Below are 22943 nucleotides of genomic sequence, written 5' to 3'. Positions count from 1 at the left end.
GGGTACGATGCTTCTTTCAATTCAAATTAAGTGGCTGACTCTGTCATGTTAATTAGCATTTAACAAATGTTTCCAAGAAACACATTGCCACCACCATTGAAAAATGATTTGGCTGCCTCGGTCTGAATTTGAAGCATATGTTATACAGAACTAAATCAAAGGTTAAGGAATGCAAGAATTAATTTAAGGGCTATCTCGCAGATTCCCTGTCGTAGTTTTCTCCCATGCCTGTGAGACAGAATTTACACTTCTGAAAAAACAATATGTAGCTGCTGTGAGCAGGCTGGAGCCTGCATCCTCTGTGATTCAGTCTGCAAATACACACTAAGTGGAAGCTAGTCCTGGAAATCAGAGATTGTCCACCTTGCTACTTGCAAGAATGACTCATTCCAGCAAATAGTTTTATTTCCTTCTCCTCAGAATGAAAGGTGTACAATTTCCTGCACCAAGAATTGATATTATTCTCCACTCCAACAGCAGGCACGTGACATCCTTAAAAACGCATTTGATCACTTGCATCCTAAGCACGTTTCCCTTTGCAGTATGGGGGTGATCGAGGACACAACGTTTTGTGGTAAAACTGCAGATTTGGCCCTTGCTAAACTTCTTATACCTGATAAATACTATATTTACTTGATGAATTAAACTACAGTGCCCTCCATAATGTTTGGGACAAGGATCTATCATTTATTTATTTGTCTCTGTACTCCACAATTTGAGATTTGTAATAGAAACAAACACATGTGGTTAAAGTGCACATTGTCAGATTTTATTAAAGGATATTTTTTATACATTCTGGTTTCACCATGTAGAAATTACAGCTGTGTTTATACATAGTCCCCCCCATTCCAGGGCACATGGCTTCACAGGCGTTTGTAATTGCTCAGGTGTGTTTAACTGCCTCCTTAATGCAGGTATAAGAGAGCTCTCAGCACCTAGTCTTTCCTCCAGTCTTTCCATCACCTTTGGAAATTTTTATTGCTGTTTATCAACATGAGGACCAACGTTGTGCTAATGGAAGTCAAGAAGCCATTGTGAGGCTGAGAAACAAGAATAAAACTGTTAGAGACATCAGCGAAACCTTAAGCTTACCAAAATCAACTGTTTGAAACATCATTAAGAAGAAAAAGAGCACTGGTGAGCTTACTAATCGCAAAGGGACTGGCAGGCGAAGGAAGACCCCCACAGCTGATAACAGAAGAATTCACAGCATCAGTTGTCTCGTCGATTGAGATCCATATTTTGTTGATGCAACTCCAGCTCTAATTTTCTGCGCAACAATGTTGAAGTTGCTGTCAACATAATGTTTCCTTAATGATGACTCGCTCGGTATATGTTCCTCTGTGTATTTCTCTAATAAACCTCTGACAGATTTGTTTTCCAATTTCCACAGTGGAACTCCAGCATCAATGAATGCCTTGCACAGATCACTCAAACTCAGATTTGCGACTGGGGCCAGCAGTAAATGTAGATAGATATATAGATATGCCATTTATTGTCACTATACATGTACAGTGAAACTGAAAGCTGCTCGTACTCAGTGCATACATACAATTTTACACAAAAAACAAGAAACAGAAAAACAAAACAGAAGGGAGATGGGGGGGGGGAATAGGTGCACAAATTCTACGGCGCTACATACATATATACAGATGGAAGTCCTGTTGGGCGGTGTAGTCAGTGCATGTGTGGATTTGAATTTATGGTAGATATAATTCTCGGGAAGCAGCTATTCCTGAGTCTGTTTGTCCTGGATTTGATGCACCTATAGCGCCTTCCAGAGGGCAGCAGGTCGAACAGTCCAAACGCAGGATGGGAGCTGTCTTTGGTGATCTTCTTTGCCCTGCTAAGGCAGCGGGAGGTGTAGATGTCCATCAGGGAGGGGAGAGGGCAACCAATGATCCTCTGCACTGTCCTGGTTACCCTCTGAAGCCTCTCCCTGTCTGCCATGGTGCAGCTGCCATACCATGCTGTAATGCAGTATGTCAGCAGGCTCTTGATGGACGAGCGGTAGAAGGTCAGCAGCAGGTTAGAGTCCAGGTTGTGCTTCCTGAGGACCCTCAGGAAGTGCAGCCGCTGCTGAGCCTTCTTGATGACCGCTGTCGTGTTGTCCGTCCAGGAGATGTCAGCCGCGATATGGACACCGAGAAACCGGAAGGTGTTGACCCTCTCCACACACTCGCCGTTAATGTGTAGGGGGACTAAGTCGGTGCTGTGCCTCCTGAAGTCGACAATGAGCTCTTTTGTTTTCCTGGTGTTCAGAGCCAGATTGTTTTCTGAGCACCAGGTTGTCAACTTCAGGACTTCCTCTCTGTAGGCTGCCTCGTCTCCCTTTGAAATAAGTCCGACCACAGTAGTGTCGTCAGCAAATTTGACGATGCGGTTGTTGTGGGCCGGACTACAGTCGTAGGTGTAGAGACAGTATAAGAGGGGGCTTAGCACACAGCCCTGTGGGGAACCGGTACTCAAGGTAGTGAGGAGACGAGCTTGGGCAGTCTACACCCCAGCAGTATCAACATTGACTTCTCTAATTTTAGATAACCCTTGTCTTCTCCCTCCTCCCTCCTCCCAGCTCTCCTCCTAGTTCTACTGTCTCGATCTCTTCCTTTCTTTTTACTGCCCCCCCCCCCCCACATCAGTCTGAAGAGGGGTTTCGACCTGAAATGTTGCCTATTCCTTCTCCATAGATGCTGCCTCACACACTGTTTCTCCAGCATTTTTTGTCGACCTTTGATTTTTCCAGCATCAGCAGTTCTTTCTTAAATAGATCTTGGAGCAAACTGAACCAGCGGGCAGTGGCACGAATGACCGACGGTGGCGCCCCGAGTTTTGCCCCGGTGGTGGAAGTTTTCTTGTAAGATACTATGTTAACACGTTAATAATAACATTAATATTAACGTGTTAACATAGAAACATCATTGTAATCACGGTACAACTAGAGAAAATAGCACAATCTTTTTGCATTACGGCAAAAAAGGCTGATTTAACCATATAACATATAACCATATATGATTTAGCCACTTGATCGTAAAAAATGCATTATCCTGGTGAAATCAAAAAAGGCATTCATGGCATTTATGGCAAAATCCTGGCTCTAGTGATAATATAATGAAGGCATTGACAAATGCATGTTTAAATCCTGCATTACTTCTCATGGTGTTCAGGTACTATCTGGGAACAAACAATTCACCCACATGCAATAAAAACAAACTGATGGATTAAAATATAGGAATAACTTGCAATAAATATTGTGAAAATCCTATTTATTGCCTCCCAACAAATGATATCCCTTATTGAAGTATTAGATCTTCAATGAGCACATTTTCTTGCTCCCTTTGGTAAGACTGAAAAGCCACATGCCTTTCATATGCTCGCGATGTGGAAAGCAATTTGCAATACATGAATTAGTTTTGAAACACATTTCTTTATCAGCAAAATGTGGCTGCCAATTTGCTGGAGAAGATTGCCAGAAAGATAGATCTGACCTTTAACTCTTTTTAATGCTGTTGGTGGAGGGTTTAATATTGGCCAGGCACCAGCATAATTCCATAATGCTTCCGTTATTTTTAAAATGTTCACTCACAGACAGATGGGACGTAATTGAATGGCTCATGCAAAAGAGATGGGTTGGAAATATTTCAAGTCCTTTTCCAATTTGGTGCAAAGCAATGAAATATTTCACTGTTCATAATTGTATCCCTTATTTAAGTATTAAGGTGCTGTGTGCTGTGGAATGGTCATCTTCCACACAGAATGGAATGGAACTCAGAATGATGGTGCAGCAGACAAGCAAGGCTGGCTGGCTCGCTCGTGAGTAAAAAAATGGAACATCCAAGTCCAGTGAAAAGAGGTAAAGATAAGAAGAGAAGCATGAGGTTGCCAGTGGTCTTTCTACTTTTGCTTTAATACAAGGAACCCCGCAGAAAAAGATAAATGAGTTGAGAGTGTGGATCAGCACATGGGAAAATGATAATGTTGTAGTCAGAGAAACAAGGTGATAGGAAGGGCAGGCGTGGTGTGCTCCACAGTGACACAGTAGTGCTCAGTGTTCTGATGTGCAGAGATTTCAGGCATGGCTGGGGCAGGTGCATTACAGGACAGGGTGTTGCACTAGGGCACATATCTTAGAGGGATTAATTAGTGGCTATTTTCTACATGAATTTATGAATATAAAATGGGTGATTATTTTAATAGGGTTATAATATAGGCAAATTAGAAGAACAGATATGGAGGCAGATCACAGAGGAGTACAAACAATCAGGTTATAGTAACAGGAGATTTTAAACTTTCCCAATATTGACAGAGATGACCTTGTTGCTAGGGTTTATATGGGCAGGAATTTGTAAAATGCATTCAAAAGGGGTTTGAAACAATTTGTGGAGAGTCGTACTAAGGAGCGGTCTGTACTGGATATCTTTAGGAAACAGACAAGTGATTGAAGTGTTTGTGGAAAAGTCATTGGGGAACAGCGATATGGGTTCAGTAGCTTCGAGGCAGCCATGGGAAAAGGTAAAGTTGGCCATCAAGTTAGGGTGCCAAATAGGGGGAAGGCAGATTTCCATAGTGGATGACAGGAGCTGGGAGAGGTAGACTGGGAAAAGCTGCTGGGGTTAGGTTAGGGAAAGAACATCTGATAAGTGAGAGGTATTTAAAAGCAAGACAGTAAGAGTCATTGTTTTCCTGTAAGGGTAAGAGAGAAAGATGGCAAGTTTACATCTGGTCAGCATGGACTAGTAAGTGGGTCGTAAGGGACAATTTATGTGTTGTACATTTCCATTTGCATTTGGGAGAGCCTATTGTACAATGGCAAAACTTTATCAGGATCACAAAAGATGGCATAGAGGTAACTGGCAGAGACTTCCTCCAGCCACGTAAATTACAGGAAGCAGCATGGAAAGATTAGGATAGACAAAAATGCTGGAGGAACTCAGCGGGTGCAGCAGCATCTATGGAGCGAAGGAAATAGGTAACGTTTTGGGCCGAAACCCTTCTTCAGACTGATGTAGGGTGGGGGTGGGAGAAGAAAGGTAGGGGAGGAGCCAGAGGGCTGAGGGGAGCTGAGAAGGGGAGGAGACAGCAAGGGCTACCGGAAATTGGAGAAGTCAATGTTCATACCGTTAGGGTGCAGACTGCCCAAGCGAAATATGAGGAGCTGCTCCTCCAATTTATGGTGGGACTCACTCTGGCCATGGAGGAGGCCCAGGACAGAAAGGTCGGATCCAGAATGGGAGGGGGAGTTGAAGTGCTGAGCCACCGGGAGATCAGATTGGTTATTGCGGACCGAGTGGAGGTGTTGGGCGAAGCGATCGCCAAGCCTACGCTTGGTCTCACCGATGTAGATCAGCTGACACCTAGAGCAGCGGATGCAGTAGATGAGGTTTTAGGAGGTGCAGGTGAACCTCTGTCACACCTGGAATGACTGATTGGGCCCTTGGATGGAGTAGAGGGGGAGGCAAAGCGGAAGGATTATGACTGCTTTGGGAATTCTAGATGTTTGATGTCTGAAGAGGTAATCAGGATGTTACTCTCCTAACCAACAATTCAGAACAGATTTGGCAGACTCCTGGGATGATGTCTATTCCCAGACACATGACACAGTGTTTCCACTTTGAAGAAAATTACCCGAAATTCGGGAAATTCTGGTTGTCGGGTAATTTTAGGGAAATTGAATCATTTTGGGGAATTTCCGCATCCGGCCCATAAAGGCGTGTAAAGGTAATACACGCAGTACTTACTACCAGTTTGGCGCTCAAAGGTTTCAACAGAGCGCTGTCAGTGGGAGTTTAAACAAAGAGCTGTCGGCTGCAGCTCTATGGGTTCTAAATTTAGCGCTACCCAGCTACAGGCTTTAAACATAACGCTATAGCCACTGCTCTGTGGGTCACAGACTGTTCAGGAACATTCTCGTGTAACGATGAGTCTTTGGAATTCTCTTTCTCAGTGAATGTTGAGCCTTTGATTATTTTTCAGGCAGTGGTAGAATTCTGGATAAGCCTAGTGGTGAACAGTTACCAGTGGGATTGCAGTTACATTGGGATTGGCTTTGATTTTACAGAATGGTGGGTGGTCTCAAGGGGGAGAGGAAGGGGTGGAGAGACGGAGAGAGGAAGGGATGGAGAGACGGAGAGAGGAAGGGGTGGAGAGAGGAGAGGAAGGGGTGGAGAGACGGAGAGAGGAAGGGGTGGAGAGACAGAGAGGAGGGATAGAGGGAGAGACTGAGGGAATAAGAGAGGGAGAGAGAAAAGGGGGAGAGGGAGGAAGAGAGAGAGAGGGAGGGAGGGATGATGAGGGAAAGGTGGAGGGAGGGAGAGGGAGCAGAGACACATGAGAGCAGGTTGAAAAAACAAAGATAACAAAAGCTGTTGGAGGCAACGAAAGGTGCCATGCATAACACTGTACAAGTAACTAACAGAAGCAGGTAGATACGGTGTTGTTACATAGATCTGTTTTGCTTTGTTCTTTGTGTTGTTAACGTGTGCCCGTGGAAAAAAAACACAACAAATAGTACGCAGGAAGCATATTTGAAAATTTCAGGAAATACCTTCAGGAAATTTGGGATTCTATTTAAGGAAATGTTTTTTTGAGGTGTGGAAGCACTGAGATGGCAACAGACATGAAGGGAATAGGGTGCACCAAATCCATTTAAATAAATTCAATGATTGCAGTGTTCATCCATGTTTGCTACAGCAGGCCAAGATTCTGCTCCCATGCAGAGCATTGAGAAAGTATTCAAACCCTTTCACCTTTTTCACATTTTATTATGTTACAGCCTTATTTTAAAATTGATTTTTATCATCAATCTGCACACAATATCCTGGAATGAAGAACAGGTGTTGAGAAATGTTTGCCAAGTAATTAAAAAATAAATAACTGAAATATCACATTTACAACAGTATTTAGGCCCTTTGCTGTGACACTCAAAATTGAGCCCAGGTTCTTCGTGTTTTTATTGATTATCCTCAAGATGGATGTTTCTACAAATTGATTGTGGAGTCCACCAGTGGTAAATTAAATTGGTTCATCAGGATTCCAAAACAGGCCAACGTCACAAAAACTCTCATTCTTGATCATTCACTTGTCACTGATTATTTTTTCCCAAACTTTTGGCATTCTGAAATTATAATCAAATAGCATTGTGGGTCATTTTCATCACATGGACTGCAGAAGTGCAATGTGAACAATCTCCAATACTTAAGATCATTTGGATAGGCAACACCAGCCTTGCTAGTGATTCCCCAAAAAGCCAAGACACTGAATTTAACAAAAAGGTATAAGGAATTTGAGACTTTATCAACAGCCCATAACAAATCCTGCTTCAAATCTACACGTGTCTCTCATGTCTGTGTATTACCACTGGTCCCCAATGACAATAAAGGTTAGGGCTCCAAACAGTAAACTCCAGATGCTCCTTCACAATGGAAATATCATGCCGTGGAGTTTATAAATAGCTATTCTTTCTCCCCCCTAATGTGGCACCAACTTAGATTACAAAAAAACAGCTTGAAAAGTCATTAGAAAACAAAAGGTAATAGGAAATTGGCATGTGGTAGATTAACTGCTTACCATTCTATGCTTGCTGTCAATTTCGATAACTTCAGGGAAAAAATGTGAAACAGCAATTAGGAATAAGAATTGATAAAGTCAAAAGACTAAGATAAAGTGAATTATAAATAGCTAGTTATTTGCCAAAATTCAAGGTAGACAAAAATGCTGGAGAAACACAGCGGGTGAGGCAGCATCTATGGAAGGAATAGGTGACGCTCCGGGTTGAGACTCTTCTTCAGACTGATGTAGGGGTGGGTGGGGAAGAAGAAAGGAAGATGTGGAGACAGTGGGCTGAGGGAGAGCTGGGAAGGGGAAAAGGGGAAAGTAAGGACTACCTGAAATTGGAGAAGTCAATGTTCATACCGCTGGGGTGTAAACTACCCAAGCGAAATACGAGGTGCTGTTCCTCCAATTTACGGTGGGCCTCACTCTGGCCATGGAGGAGGCCCAGGACAGAAAGGTCGGATTGGGAATGGGAGGGGGAGTTGAAGCGCTGATCCATCAGGAGATCAGGTTGGTTATTGTGAACTGAGCGGAGCTGTTGGGCGAAGCGATCGCCAAGCCTACGCTTGGTCTCACCGATGTAGATCAGCTGACACCTAGAGCAGCGGATGCAATAGATGAGGTTGGAGGAGGTGCAGGTGAACCTCTGCCGCACCTGGAAAGACAGTTGGGTCCTTGGATGGAGTCAAGGGGGAAGGTAAATCGACAAGTGTAGCATTTCCTGTGGCTGCAAGGGGAAGTACCAGGGTAGGGGGTGGTTTGGGTGGGAAGGGACCAGGGAGTTACGGAGGGAGCGGTCTCTGCGGAAAGCCGAAAGGGGAGGAAACAGGGAGCTTGTTGGAGGTGGCGAAAATGTCAGAGGATTTTCTGTTGTATGTGACGGCTGGTAGGGTGGAAGGTGAGGACAAGGGGGACTCTGCCCTTGTTACGAGTGGGGGGGGATGGGGAGTGAGGGCAGAGTTACAGGGTATGGAAGAGACCCTGGTGAAAGTCGCAACTATAGTCCAAGAGGGAAACTCCTGTTCCCTAAAGAATGAGGACATCTCCGATGACCTGGTTTGGAACAGTAGGGGTAGAGTCCTTACAGGAAGCACGGTGGGAAGAAATGTAGTCCAGATAGCTCTGTGAGTCAGTGGGTTTATAGTAGATGTCAGTCAGAAGACTGTTACCTGTGATGGAGATAGTGAGGTCTAGAAACGGTAGGGAGATGTCGTGAATGGTCCGGGTGAATTTGAGTGCTGGATGGAAGTTAGTGGTGAAATGGATGAAGTCATTGAGTTCTGCATGGGTGCAGGAGGTAGGTCCAATGCAGTCGTCAATGTAGCGGAGGTAGAGTTCGGAGATAGGGCCACCGTAGGATTGTTCGATGTACCCTACAAAGAGGCAGGCATAGCTGTGGCCCATGCGCATGCCCATAGCTACACATTGGATTTGGCCAAATTAAAGTATTAGGGATGACAAAATTAAGCATGCCAATTTAGGAAGTATTTACAGTATGCACAGTCTCTTATTCTGATACCCATTGAGATGCCAACAAGTTGGGTTTTCTTAAACAACTTGCAATAAAGGATATTCACCTCCATCTCACTGCTGCTTTTTAAATTTGTTCGGCTTGCATTGACATTTTAGATAATGCAAAGGAAAATAAACCCTCAATAGGAAACGTTTACTAGGAAAAATCCGAGGTTGTTAAATACAAATACAGGTGTTTTAGGAGGATGATTTATGAAGCCATCAAGGAATGGGAGCACCAAAAATAGTATTTAAGGTGAATTTCAGTTTTGTTCCTCATCCTACAACACCAGTTTAAAAAAATTCAAGTCAATTATACTTGCAGATAGGAGACACAAAATACAGCAAATACTGGAATCTGCCAGTGCAACTCACCAGCTCACTCAAATATAGATTTAATATGTAGTCAACACTAATATTTCCATTATATTAAATATTTATTTCAAAGAGCAATTATACATTTGCAAACATCAGTGTAAACAAGGATTATGCTAACTCAGAGTAACATTAAAACTATAAAACTCCAGAAAATTCAGTACACTCCATACCATTCATCTCCCCAAATTCGCCCATTGGGGGTCTGTTAAATCATTCATCTCTGTATTCATAACATTGAAACTCAGACAGGAGATGACTTAGGAATGTCACTGCACTGTAATACTAATTATTTACCAAAATACACATGCACACCAAAGAAAAACTATGGGGAAAGATAATTGCTCACAGCTAGGTTGATAATATGGAGTGCAGATCACAAGATGTTTTACATTAGTGGTACAGTTAAAATGCAACACAACTATTTGTACCACATAGAACTGTGCGTCGAAGGGGAGAAATAAAGCACAACACCTTTGTGTGTACCCGAACAATTCATATGTACAAAGAAATTCAGTGCATTTTTAGTTTTTCTACAATACAATCCAGTAGGAGATCTATTTAGGGAAGAAAACATTGGCAACAAAGATAAAACAGAATTGTGCCAAGAGCTGCATCATTTAAATTCATATACAGTATGTACATTAGAATTACGGTCATGTTAATTTATCCTCCCCACAATAGGGTGAAAACTTGAAATGAATAACATCAAATACCAGTCATAAAGTATGCCAATGCGTCTCCCCTTTCAATACAATACAAATGTTACCATATAACTGAAACTACCTTTCATTTTATCATATTTGTAATTACCCTGGTTAACACTTTTTTCGCAAAAGTCATCAAATATTTTCTACAACTTTCTTTGCAATACCAGAATTTGCTTCCCCAACGGGTCATTTGGTGTTAGGCCACATTCTGATAACGTTAAAAATGAACAACATCTTCAGAGCATTTTTGTTTCTCGCCAGGAAGACTAAGAGGTTTGTAAATGAAGCAGGGAAGATAATAGTATGGAGGCTAGGATTAGATAGGTACTTCTACAAGGCTGATTTATCACTCAGCCATTAGCCAAGTAAATCTGCATGCTTTCAGGAAGTACAGAGGGCTTTATGCCCATCCGAAAAATGACAATGCCTCCATTCCAAGAGTATTAAAGTATTTATTCTTTCCTCAGTTTTTTCTTACGGCTCAGTTTTGTTTGACAGTCACCCGAGCCAGTTCCTTCATCTGCTTCTTTCATCTAAAAAAAGCAAAACATGTATTACAAAAGTTGAAGTTCCACTGCCAAAGGAAGTAACGTCGTTTGCACTATTCACCTTGTTCTGTTCGAGTATTGCTATCAGATTCAGAGCTATACAAAATTATATTACAAAGCTAGTTTCCAGTCTTATGTACATGTGGATGTTTCAACGTGGATAAGAGAGCAGAGGATTAGATACCACACAGTTAGCTTATCGTATTACTCAGTTGAAGACATCTAAAGTATGCTCCTCCCTTTTTGGTTTCGGCCCGAAACGTTGCCTATCTCCTTCGCTCCATAGATGCTGCTGCACCCGCTGAGTTTCTCCAGCATTTTTGTCCACCTTCCCTTTTTATTAATCTGCCCTTAAACCACATGCTATTACATCTGATTTAAAAGTGGATTTCAAATTACTCCACACTACACAGAATCCTATTCATGTTCATTTTGGGTTATTCCTCATTCTAGATGCCTATCATGGGCAAATCCCAGCTCAACACAACTTGAAAATCTGTTCAGAATGGGAATTCACTGGCAGATATTGGGTGACCAGATCAGAAACTGATATTTCATTCAATTTAGTATAACTCATCACTTAACTAAACAAAAGAAGTTAATCACTAATCAAATTAAACAGCCCCCAAACTTTTCATTTTAGAAAAATCAAATGACTTTCTGATTAGTAAAGCAAGTATGAAAATGAGTCCTCATATGAAATCTGCATATGCTCAAAATATGCGCCGGCCCTTTTGAACGTTTTGGGTCAGGATACATCGTCACACTGATTGGAGTAAGGACCCCACTTGAAACGTTGTATGTACATTCCCTCCACAGATGCTGCCTTACCCATCGGGTTCCTCCAGCACATGGCATTTTGTTCAAGATTTCAGCATCTGCAATCTCTTATGTCTCCAAAATATATTGCACTGATGAGTTGGATATAAATTAATTTTAAATCCTCAGCAAAAAAGATTTCCAAGACGCACTCAATTGAACAAAATATTAACCTCATCCTCTGAAGCAGATTTTGATTTTTTTCCTTCTTCTTCCTGCTCATCATCTTCTTGACTGCCGTCTCCAATGTTTTCATCATCTCCACTTGCTTTGTCATCATCAGCTTCTGGAGTGAAAAGGGGAAAGAAGTTATGCTTGACAAGTACTCTGAAAGCTAATATCCTGGTACAAAATGTAAAGATAAAGATCATTTATTACATTGTATTCAAAGGTACTTTGGGGAGGATGGGGGTGGTTGTGAGTCTGTCGTAAAGGGATTGGAGTGAAAAAGGAGAAGTATTTACATCTGAAGAAGGGTCCTGACTCACAACATGACCTATTTGTGTTCTCAAGGGATGCTGCCTGACTACAGCATTTATGTCATTCATTGCCACTCTAGCAGCTGCATTGCCTTGTTTCTGCAAGTTTAGAGATACAGAGTGGAAGCAGGTTGTTCGGCCGGTTTCCACGCTGGCCACCCATAACCCACACACTAGTTCCATGTTATCCCACTTTCACATCCTACACACTAGGGAACATTTACAGAAGCCAATTAACCTACAAACCTCCATGGAATGTGGGAGAAAAACAGACTATCTGGAGAAAACCCAGACGGACACAAGGAGAACATACAAACTGCAGAGAGTATCCGTAGGCAGGATTGACCCCAGGTCTCTGGCACTGTGAGGCAGCAGCTCTATCACTGTGCCACCTGTCTAGATTCAAGTCAAATCCTACTTGTAGATTTGTATTCATTTTGAACACAATACTTTAATAAGGTTGCTTAAACCATGGAACAGTATGCATTGCAGAGTTAGCAACATTAGGTTTGAGAAGGATGAATTAAGGTCAAAACTGGGTTTGTAAACTTCAAATACAGGAGAAGACTGATCAGTAATTTCTTGGCATAGGAATAGTAATTTCTTAGATGAACTTAAAACATGAAGGATTTGAAAAAGGCAGATGTGCCAAGGTATTCCCCTCATGTAGGAATCGACATGAACGGATCATATGTTGATACATTCACCCTTGGTCTTCAATTAATCCAAATTTAAAACTCAGAGCACGGTAAACTATGATTATTGAAGGCTACCATCCCAGGAATTATATCCTCCACATGTTTTCTTTCTGGTTTACCTGGACTGCACATGAAACAAAGTTATTGACAATAATAAACCAGTATTAATGGCAGATTTGAATACAATATTCAGAATACGATACCTAATTATTTTATAGGTCGATAATTAAAAGCACAATGGATGAGGTGAAATTGGTGTATCCCCAAATCTACCTGCAGAGTCTAGATTAGCAAGATATAGATGTGGAATTCAGAGCCAAAAAGAAGGTGCTCATTTTGGAGCCTCAGAAGCTCAGCTATAATAAAGAAATAAGGAAGCTGCAAACAAGTGTTAATTTGAAGAAGTTTGAGGCTACAGGTTGTAAAGGTGATGGATTTAGTACATTTAACCTTAATCAAAGCGAATGGCGGTTCAGTAGATAACTGCATACACCATTTGTTGACCTCCATTTGTACCTTGGCAACAGAGTATTTTATCGCCACCTGTCATAGTTCCTCCAGTTCCTGATTTGCAAACTTACTTGTTCAAATCTATTCTTGGGTGAAACTTACAAACATTTAAAATAGGTGCAGGAGGAGTCCATTTGGCCCTTCGAGCCTGCACCGCCATGCTGATTGCGGATGATCAGCCATGATCACAATGAATGGAGGTGCAGGCTCAAAGGGCCAAATGGCCTCCCCCTGCAACTAGTTTCTATGTTTCATCCAAGAATAGATTTTGAACAAGTAAGTTTGCAAATCAGGAACTGGAAGAACGATGGCAGGTGGTGAACAAATACTCTGTTGTCAAGGTACAAATGGAAGCCTACAAATGATGACTGCACTAATCTACGTCCACAAGACTTCTATAATAGCAAAATTAAACAACACATTAAAATATTATTCTACCTTTTTTGAGATTATTACATTCCTTTTTCTCATCCATCACTTCTTCCTGCTCCTCCTCCTCCTCCTCCTGTTCTTCTTTAACATCGGGCTGCACCGCATCAGTCTTCTTGTACTCAGCTGCAGGGTCTGATTTCTTAATAAAAAAGTTGTAATTATTTACATTCTCGCTTGATAATTTATACCAAGAACTCTTTTATTTCTTGAATAATGTTGATTTTAATTGTTTAGCCAAAACATATCACAATCCAGGAGTACATCTCCTAAACTTCCCAGTGCGAAAGATGTAGTTGAGGATAGTTTTCCAGTATACTAACGCAGATGTACACAGTAGCCATTACGGCTACTATAGATCAATAAATACTTTCTCACTCCTCTCATTAAAAAAAATGTTGTAGTTACAAAACTGAGCAATGGGCAAGGAAAAGACTGGTCATTACAGACCTGTAAGGCCAACATTAGTAGTAGGACAAGATAACGGACAACATTCTGAGCGACAGGATTAATGGAAGGGTAGGGACTGATCAGAGATAGCTAGATAGCTGTGTCAAAGGTAAATCCTGTGCCACTATTTTTCTTTCTGAGGTAATAAAATAGTGCATTTATGAGGGCAATGCAGGAGATGAGCCTTATGTAGACTTCAGTAAGGCCTTGGACAAGGTCACACATGGGAAATGGTCCAAAAGGATAGGGTCCATGGGATCTATGATGATGAATCCAGTACAGGTAGACAGAGTGATGTTAGAAAGCATTTGTGATAAGATGCCTATGATTAGTGATGTTCCACACGATCAGAGTTAGATTCTTGCTGTTTATGATAGGTTAAACCAGGGCATGATCGTCACAGGGAATTGTTGGGAAGTTGTAGATTAGAATGATCTAGGAGTACATAGAAATAGACAATAGACAAGCGACATCACTGGTAGATATGGGGATGAAGGTAGCTTTTGGGGCACTGGCCTTCGCTAGTTAGGGAAGTGAGCATTATGTTACAGTTGTACATGATGTTGCTGAAGCCACATTTGGAGTATTGTGCTTGGTTTTGGTCACCCTGCTATAGGAAATATGCCATTAAGCTGGAGATAGTTGAGAGAAGATTTATGTTGGCAGGACTCAAAGGCCTGAGTTATAGCAAGACGTTGAGAAGGCTAGGGGTGACCTTATCAAGCTGTGTAAGATCATGGGGAACAGATAGGATGAATGCAAGGTCTTTTCTCCATGGTAGGGGCAGAGGCTTAAGGGGGGGGGGGGAAATAGATTTACTAGGAACCAGAGGGGCAACTTTTTCCACACAAAGGGCAGTGGGTATATAGAACGTGCTGCCAGAGGAAGTCATTGAGGCAGGGACAATAACATTTGGATGGGTACATGGATAGGAAAGAGGGATAGGGGCCAAATGAAAGCAAATGGGCCTAGCTTAGATGGGTAGACACAAATGCTGGAGGAACTCAGTGGGTCTGGAGAAGCTTCAGAGATGCTGCCTGACCCGCTGAGTTACTCCAGCATTTTGATTTAAACCAACATCTGCGGTTCTTTCCTACACATAGCTTAGATGGGTCCTGTTTCCCCACTATACGACAATGACATTTGTCAGACTGCACCTGTTCTGGAGAGGGTGCAGGGGTGATTCACTAGGATGTTGCTTTGAAGGTGCATGTCAGTTATGGGGAGAAACTGAAGAGATGAGATCTGTTTTCCATGGAGCACAGGAGGAAAGAGGGGACATAATTGAGGGGTGCAGATAAAGCAGTCAACAAGAAAAATCTCAAAGGTAGAAAATAAGAAAAGTTGATTTGGGGAATGGACAAGAGATTTAGAGGGATTTGAGGGGGGAATGCTTTTCTCCCATAGATAGGCAAATACACAAAGAGAGTCATAGAGGAAGAGTGAGCACTTGAATCACCTAAACATAGAAGTGTATGGGCCCAGGGCCAAAGGGTAGGGTGAATGCAGATGGGCACCCACTGGTCAGTATGAATGGCCTACTTCCATGCAGTGTAACTCTATGACTGTCCTTTGCTTGAATGAAGATGGAACAAGCAGAGGGAAACAATGTGAAGGTTAGCCATTGCAGCAGATATTCACATTTTCTGCAAGGAGAACAAATCAGAATTGAATCATCTATGTTCCCCATTAATCCAGGAGGAGAGTGTGGCCAAGTCCAACCAAAGTATTTCTCTCCAAACAAGAAAATTAAACCTGGTACCTTCCCAAAGCCTAGCTACTCGCTGTCTAAAAACCAGACAAGAGCATTAGCTTACACTTGCACATATATATTTACCTTGCTTGGCCAGCAGAACAACACAATCAGCCCCAAAGGCAAAACAGCTGTCAGGATGTAAATAATCCAGAGCCATGGACGTTCCTCTGCAGCAGTTGTCAACTGACCCAACACACCAGGCTGGAAATTACATTATTGACAGTTACATGAAGTCAGTTGTTATGTTATTCAGATATCCATGAGGGCTAATCATTTTTAATAGATTAGAGTCGCAGAAGATAAATTATACCAGCACGAATATTCATGAATATGAAAGGAATTAATTCTATAAATGACCTAATTGCATTATGAATCATTTTAACATTAGGTAGCTTTACCATTTCAAGTATTCCAAATAATACTGTGAGAAATAAAATCCTGAAGTGGATGATAAGAAGCATGAAAATAGTTAAAAGTAAAATGTGATTAATTAGTCATAAGGAAAGACAAGATTAATTAAAATGTAAGATTTTTTGAAATATGTAATTAAAATAACAGCAATCTATCTACCCAAGACACACCTTTTCACGTTTGGTTATTTTATGTTAATGTAATTTACCCTGGTAAATAATAAAATAGTCATCAAGAAAAAGACATTTCCCCGTGCACATCAACACATGGAAGAACAAAATTAAAACAAAAACCTTGTGCTTTGGTGCAATTTGGAATACTTGAAATGCAATTATGACAGACTTCACAAAACTATTGAGATATGGAATTCATATGAAAGTTCACTTTAAACATAGAACACGACAGGGCCCAACCGGCTACATGTCTAAAGAAGATTGTCTACAGTGCCTGTGCCAAGTTAAACACGATCTCTATCCCACCATATCAATGTGTCTATCCAAAACCTTCACGCAGAAAGCACCGAAATCCACAAAAATCACAGCAAACATTTAAGTCTGTGGATCTTCAAATGAAATGTTAAAGTTTGATTGGTTTTCAAATGACGATTGGTTAGGTTGGGAAAGGAATGTTTTTCCTGGCTCAATGTGAAAGCTTGAGGATGTTTTACAGGGTGCTGTTCAATTGAACACCAATATTTCAGTTTGAATTTTGAAAAAAATACAATTAGTGCTAAGAAGAGTGAGAAGGCCTGCCCTGTTGTTCAACACCTCGGGGCATCCTAAATAGACATCCTGCAGAGAAAATAATCACCTTGGATTTAGAAGCAAACTGGATTTTTATATAGCACCTTTTTGTAGCATATCATCCTAAATGCTTCACAGTTAATGGTACTTCCAAAAGTGTTATTATTAGTGTAATACATCAGCCAATTGTGCACAGCAGGCTTCCAATGGTGACTATCTCCAGGTTTGTGCCATGCATTGGAGAGTTAGGGCAACCTGGAATACGTGCTAAAGGAAAAGTATTTTTGTATTGGACCCAGGGCACAAGATCAAGTGCCATGGTGTTGCTATGTCCAGTTGCAGTGTCAGACTGCCTGACCCACTCCAAGCTCATTTAAAACAGGGCACATATGATGTGCAGTGTTAAGAGGAGTACATCTTCCATGATAAAAACATACAATTCAAAGCAATGATCATACACATGTCAAGCTGCTGATGTAATGTGCAAAAATCATTCTGTTCACTGAATGTGCTTTCTTAATTTGGTTCTACAAAACAAAAGCAGGGAATGTATCATTGTGGTGCTATTACATGTGTGATGGAAACAATGAGGGACAAGATTTCTCTTTAAACAAAGCATAGAAAGCAAATGTTAATTTTATGACCAGACACCAATAATGAATGAATTAACCATGTAATACTAGACCGACGAGGTACCTCATTTGCAGTAGCCACCATTTTCTTTAGTGCCCATCCATCAGCTGCCCACTGGTCAGACACTTTCCTCTCAGCACAAATGATAAAGTTGTCAAATAAGATGTCAGAAGTCATGGACCATAATTCAAGGCCAATAGCGACGATTGGAGTCATCTTGTAAGGATGAAAATCCTCAAAGTAATTAGGATTTTGGATCTTCCTTGGAGTCCAGACACCCTGTGTATTTAAAAATCAAAAATGCAATCTAAGCTGTTCTTCTAGGTTCATTCATCTGGCACCTTTCTCATTTATTTTAGTTTAGCTTAGAGGTACAGTGTAGAAACAGGCCCTTCAGCCCACCAAGTCCATGCCGACCAACGATCACCTATACACTGTTCTATCCCATTGGGACAATTGACATAAGCCAATTAACCTACAAACCTGCACGTCTTAAAACATTGCAGATAATAAGGATGATACATGTTACAGGTCAAATTAAATACCCTAATGAAATGCTATGTGGACCCGTTTTTAATCCAGTAATAAACTACTCAGCATTACTTGATACTCCCCACATGCAGTATTTGTATCCCTCACACAAAAGCTGATTCCTGACCAGATCACATATAGGTCCACCCATTTCCCCATTTGGAGAATTAATCCTGCAAACAACCTTTCACAAATTATAATGATTCATTCCCTGAATTGTTATATGCAAATCTGATAACTGCAACACGCCAGGTCTACAAATTGAAATTAAACCCCACTAATCTAAATAGATGGGCCTATTTAAGCAAAACCTAGCCAGTGGGAGGGAGATTAATTTGAATGTAGCTGATAACTGGGTAAACTATGTGAAGGAATTCTAATGCAATCAGGAAGATTAGACCCCACAAGTCTTTTCTTGGCACAGATAGAATTCGAAGGGGAGGATAGTTACAAATAATTTCTCTTCTGGCCATGTTCTTCCTCCCAATTAATTTGGACTTTCCCCATATCCATTCCGGTGTGACAGAATAGTTTCTCCTCATCAGCCATTAGGCTCTGGAACTATCCTCCACAACTCTTTGCACTAATGTTGCACTGCATGCTTTGGCTTGCACTAATATGGTCCAGGTTACCCAGATATCTAAATTAATTGTACATTTGTGTATTTACTATGCATGTAAAGCTGCAGCAAGAAAAATAATATATTTGTTCTCATCCTGATGCATAACAACAATTAAACATTCTTGACATCACAAGCCATCAACGTTCTTGGCACAGGCCCAGCTTTGGCAGGAGCATTACCAAGATCCAACATTATTGTTACTAATATTAAATGTCAGTTTCTGGGATAAGGGAGTTTTACAAAATTGCCTCACCCAACCATTAGTGCTGACTAGGAGTCAAGAGCGCGGTAAATGAAAATGTATATTACGTTTCGAAGACCCAACTTAAAAAGAAAAATAGTCACTGAAGCAGCTGAGAACTTTGCAGACGACAACTGTACATCAATTGGTCAGTGCTGGGAGATTATTATATTATGAGAAGTGCAGGTAAATCCAATGACATTATGTAGGATTCATTCCCAATCATTAAAATACAAATATCAGTGTCAATATTTACTACATAAAAAATGTGTAATACCAATAAGAAAAAAATATAATTGTTTTGATACTTGGCGTGTCCCAAAGTTTCTAATCTGTTGATGCAAAACTGAGACAAATGTGAGCAGGACACTCATTCATTCATTCATTGTGACTTTAAACATTTCCAATCCTAATCCGAGTCCTTGCAGGATGATTTATTTTGTGTCAATATATTATTAACCCTCTACCCAAGGTTGCAGTTCTACATCCACTTTAGCATTAATGAAACCAGATGATGATACTTTGTAGAGAAGTCACACAAAGGGTGAATTACCAGAATTATTGGCAGCTGGGGGCGTGTGGGGGAATGCACAGGCCCTTGCGGAGATAATGCATCATCTTCAGCCTCTGATGAATTTCAGGAAGACTGAATTATTTACAAAGGGTAGCAAAGACAAGCCACTGAGTTATTCCAAATTTAGGAGAGGCCCGGTTTTTGCCATGGAAGAAATAACAGGGAGCAAAAGGCAAACTGAAGTAGTTGGAGACACAAGAGACTACAGTTGCTGGAATCCACAATGGAAGAAAGATCCCGACCCAAAACATCGTCTATCCATTTAATTTAGAGATACAGCGGAGAAACAGACCCTACGGCCCACCGAGTCTGTGCCAACGATCACTCGTACACTAGAGACAATTTACACAACCTAATGAACCTCCAAACCTGCACGCCTTTGGAATGTAGGAAGAAATCAGAGCACCCGGTGAAAACCCACGTGCTGGGACCGCAGCTATTTACAATATACATCAATGATTTAGATGAAGGGATTCAAAGTAACATTAGCAAATTTGCAGATGACACAAAGCTGGGTGGCATTGTGAACTGTGAGGAGGATGCTATGAGAATGCAGGGTGACTTGGACAGGTTGGGCGAGTGGGAGGATGCATGGCAGATGCAGTTTAATGTGCATAAATGTGAGTTTATCCACTTTGGTAGCAAAAACAGGAAGGCAGATTATTATCTAAATGGTGTCAAGTTGGGAAAAGGGGAAGTACAATGGGATCTGGAGGTCCTTGTTCATCAGTCAATGAAAGTAAGCATGCAGGTATAGCAGGCAGTGATGAAAGCGAATGGCATGTTGGCCTTCATAACAAGAGGCATTGTGTATAGGAGCAAAGAGGTCCTTCTGCAGTGAGACCACACCTGGAGTAAAGTGTGCAGTTTTGGTCCCCTAATTTGAGGAAGGACATTCTTGCTATTGAGGGAGTGCAACGTGGGTTTACAAGGTTAATTCCCGGGATGGCGGGACTGTCATATGCTGAGAGAATGGAGCGGCTGGGCTTGTATACACTGGAGTTTAGAAGGATGAGAGGAGATCTTATGGAAACATATAAGATTATTAAGGGTTTGGACACGCTGGAGGCAGGAAACATGTTCCTGATGTTGGAGGAGTCCAGAACCAGGGGCCACAATTTAAGAATAAGTGGTAAGCCATTTAGAACAGAGAAGAGGTTGAATAAGTTAGGGCTTTATTCTTTGGAGCGCAGAAGGTTAAGGGGGGGACTTGATAGAGGTTTTTAAAATGATGAGAGGGATAGACAGAGTTGACGTGGAAAAGTTTTTCCCACTGAGAGTAGGGAAGATTCAAACAAGGGGACATGACTTGAGAATTAAGGGACTGAAGTTTAGGGGTAACATGAGAGGGAACTTCTTTACTCAGAGAGTGGTAGCTGTGTGGAATGAGCTTCCAGTGAAGGTGGTGGAGGCAGGTTCGTTTTTATCATTTAAAAATAAATTGGATAGTTATATGGATGGGAAGGGAATGGAGGGTTATGGTCTGAGCGCAGGTATATGGGACTAGGGGAGATTATGTGTTCGGCACAGACTAGAAGGGTCGAGATGGCCTGTTTCCTTGCTGTAATTGTTATATGGTTTATATGTTATATGGTTTAAGAGGAAACACTTTTTCACACAGAAAGTTGTGAGTCTGTGGAATTCTGCGCCTCAGAGGGCAGGTTTTCTGGATGCATTCAAGAGGGAGCTAGAAAGGGCTCCCAAAGATAGCGGAGTCAGGGGATATGAGAAGGCAGGAACGGGGTATTGATTGGGGATGACTAGCCATGATCCCAATGAATGGCGGTGCTGGCTCGAAGGGCCGAATGGCCTACTCCTGCACCTATTGTCTATTGTCACAGGGTGAACGTACAAACTCGATACAGACAGCCCCTATAGTCAGGATTGAAACCATGTCTCTGGCGCTGTAATGCAGCACTTCTACTGCTGTGCCACTGTGGTGCCCCCCCCCCCCCCCCACACCCCCATAGATGTTGCCTGTGCAGTCTATGGATTTCCCTTCATAGATGCTGTCTAATCTGCTGACTTATAGACACATAGATACATAGACAATAGGTGCAGGAGTAGACCATTCGGCCCTTTGAGGCTGATGATCCACAATCAGTACTCTGTTCCTGCCTTCTCCCCATATCCCATGATTCTGCTAGCCCCAAGAGCTCTATCTAACTCGTTTGAATGCATCCAATGACTCGGCCTCCTGAGGCAGAGAATTCCAAAAATTCCACTTCCTCCAGCAGTTTGTTTTATGAAACTGAATTACTCTGTTAACTTTTAGATGATTGCTTTTCACGTACTTATTCCAAGACAGTTCTTACATGGTAAAGCATCCCATTGTACAAGCCTAAAAAATATAACAAAGAATTGTACAATAATCCCACCCCTCCTTCACTCCGTTTAGTCCAACCATTCAAAAGTATTTAATCAAACCCCTAACTTAACACTTGTATTTTATGGTTCTAAGTGCTTTCTGCAATATTGAACAACTTCAAAATGTATTTTTCATACCTGGTAGTTGGGATTGTCAATCACAGGTGACTTCCATTTCCCTTTGTAATTGGGATTGCTCATCATAGGTGCTTCCCAAACTCCACAGCCAGGTGCCGTTTCACATTCTGGATTAGGAATCTGGGGAGCTTCCCACTCACCATCCATCTCTTCATCCCTGGAAATGGAAAGGACATTCAGTGTGCATTGCCACACGCATGTTACTATGATAATGTTATTTTATGCCAACTTAAAAAAAACAAAGAAACTTGAAATATACAAACACCTTAGCCACTTTAGAACTGCAACGTTCAGATGTCAATGACCTGCCATCACCATCTCACCAAATTTAGAGACATCGCACCCTGGATATCTTAACCCCTAAAGATTAGGGAATTGACGAATCCCCATTTCTACAATTTATAATGAACGCAGGCAGCAAATGATTGTGCTGCAATATGGCAGCACGGTGGTGCAACGGTAGAGTTGCTGCCTTACAGCGCTTGCAGCGCCGGAGATCTGGGTTCGATCCTGACTATGGGTTCTGTCTGTATGGAGTTTGTACGTTCTCCCCTTGACCTGCGTGGGTTTTCTCCGAGATCCTCGGTTTCTTCCCACACTCCAAAGAGGTACAGGTATGTAGGCAAATTGGCTACGTATTAATTTAAAATTGTCCCTCGTGTGTAGGATAGTGTTAGTGTGCGGGGATTGTCGGTCGATGCGGACTCAGTGGGCTGAAGTGCCTGTTTCCACTCTGTATCTCTAACCTAAACTAAAAAGGGAATGCATTTTTAATGCCTGCAAGTCAGGCGACATCCGTGGAAGTACAAAAATAAATATTGGGTTGATGATCCTATGCCAGAACTGTGA

The 22943-nt window shown here is 41.7% G+C and overlaps 1 protein-coding gene across 4 annotated transcripts in view; it reads right to left on the bottom strand.

The window, feature by feature from the left end:
• Nucleotides 1-9478: 9478 nt before the first annotated feature.
• The window catches only part of LOC129704638 (calnexin-like), a 36233-nt gene continuing 22768 nt past the window's right edge, over nt 9479-22943 (bottom strand). For 3 of the 4 annotated variants that reach the window (XM_055647923.1, XM_055647900.1, XM_055647916.1), the window contains exons 10-15: nt 22095-22251; nt 17685-17900; nt 15916-16035; nt 13638-13770; nt 11686-11798; nt 9479-10678 (exon numbers count right to left, since the gene is read on the bottom strand). In XM_055647923.1, coding sequence (XP_055503898.1) covers nt 10598-10678; nt 11686-11798; nt 13638-13770; nt 15916-16035; nt 17685-17900; nt 22095-22251 — 820 coding nt within the window. In that variant the 3' untranslated portion in view covers nt 9479-10597. The remainder of the gene's footprint in view (nt 10679-11685; nt 11799-13637; nt 13771-15915; nt 16036-17684; nt 17901-22094; nt 22252-22943) is intronic. The other variant, XM_055647907.1, reaches the window with a different exon arrangement.

Source organism: Leucoraja erinacea, chromosome 1 (genome assembly GCF_028641065.1).
Source record: "Leucoraja erinacea ecotype New England chromosome 1, Leri_hhj_1, whole genome shotgun sequence".
Classification (NCBI taxonomy): Eukaryota; Metazoa; Chordata; class Chondrichthyes; order Rajiformes; family Rajidae; genus Leucoraja; species Leucoraja erinaceus.
Note: the sequence above shows the minus strand (reverse complement) of the source record. Positions and strands in the feature narration are given on the sequence as shown.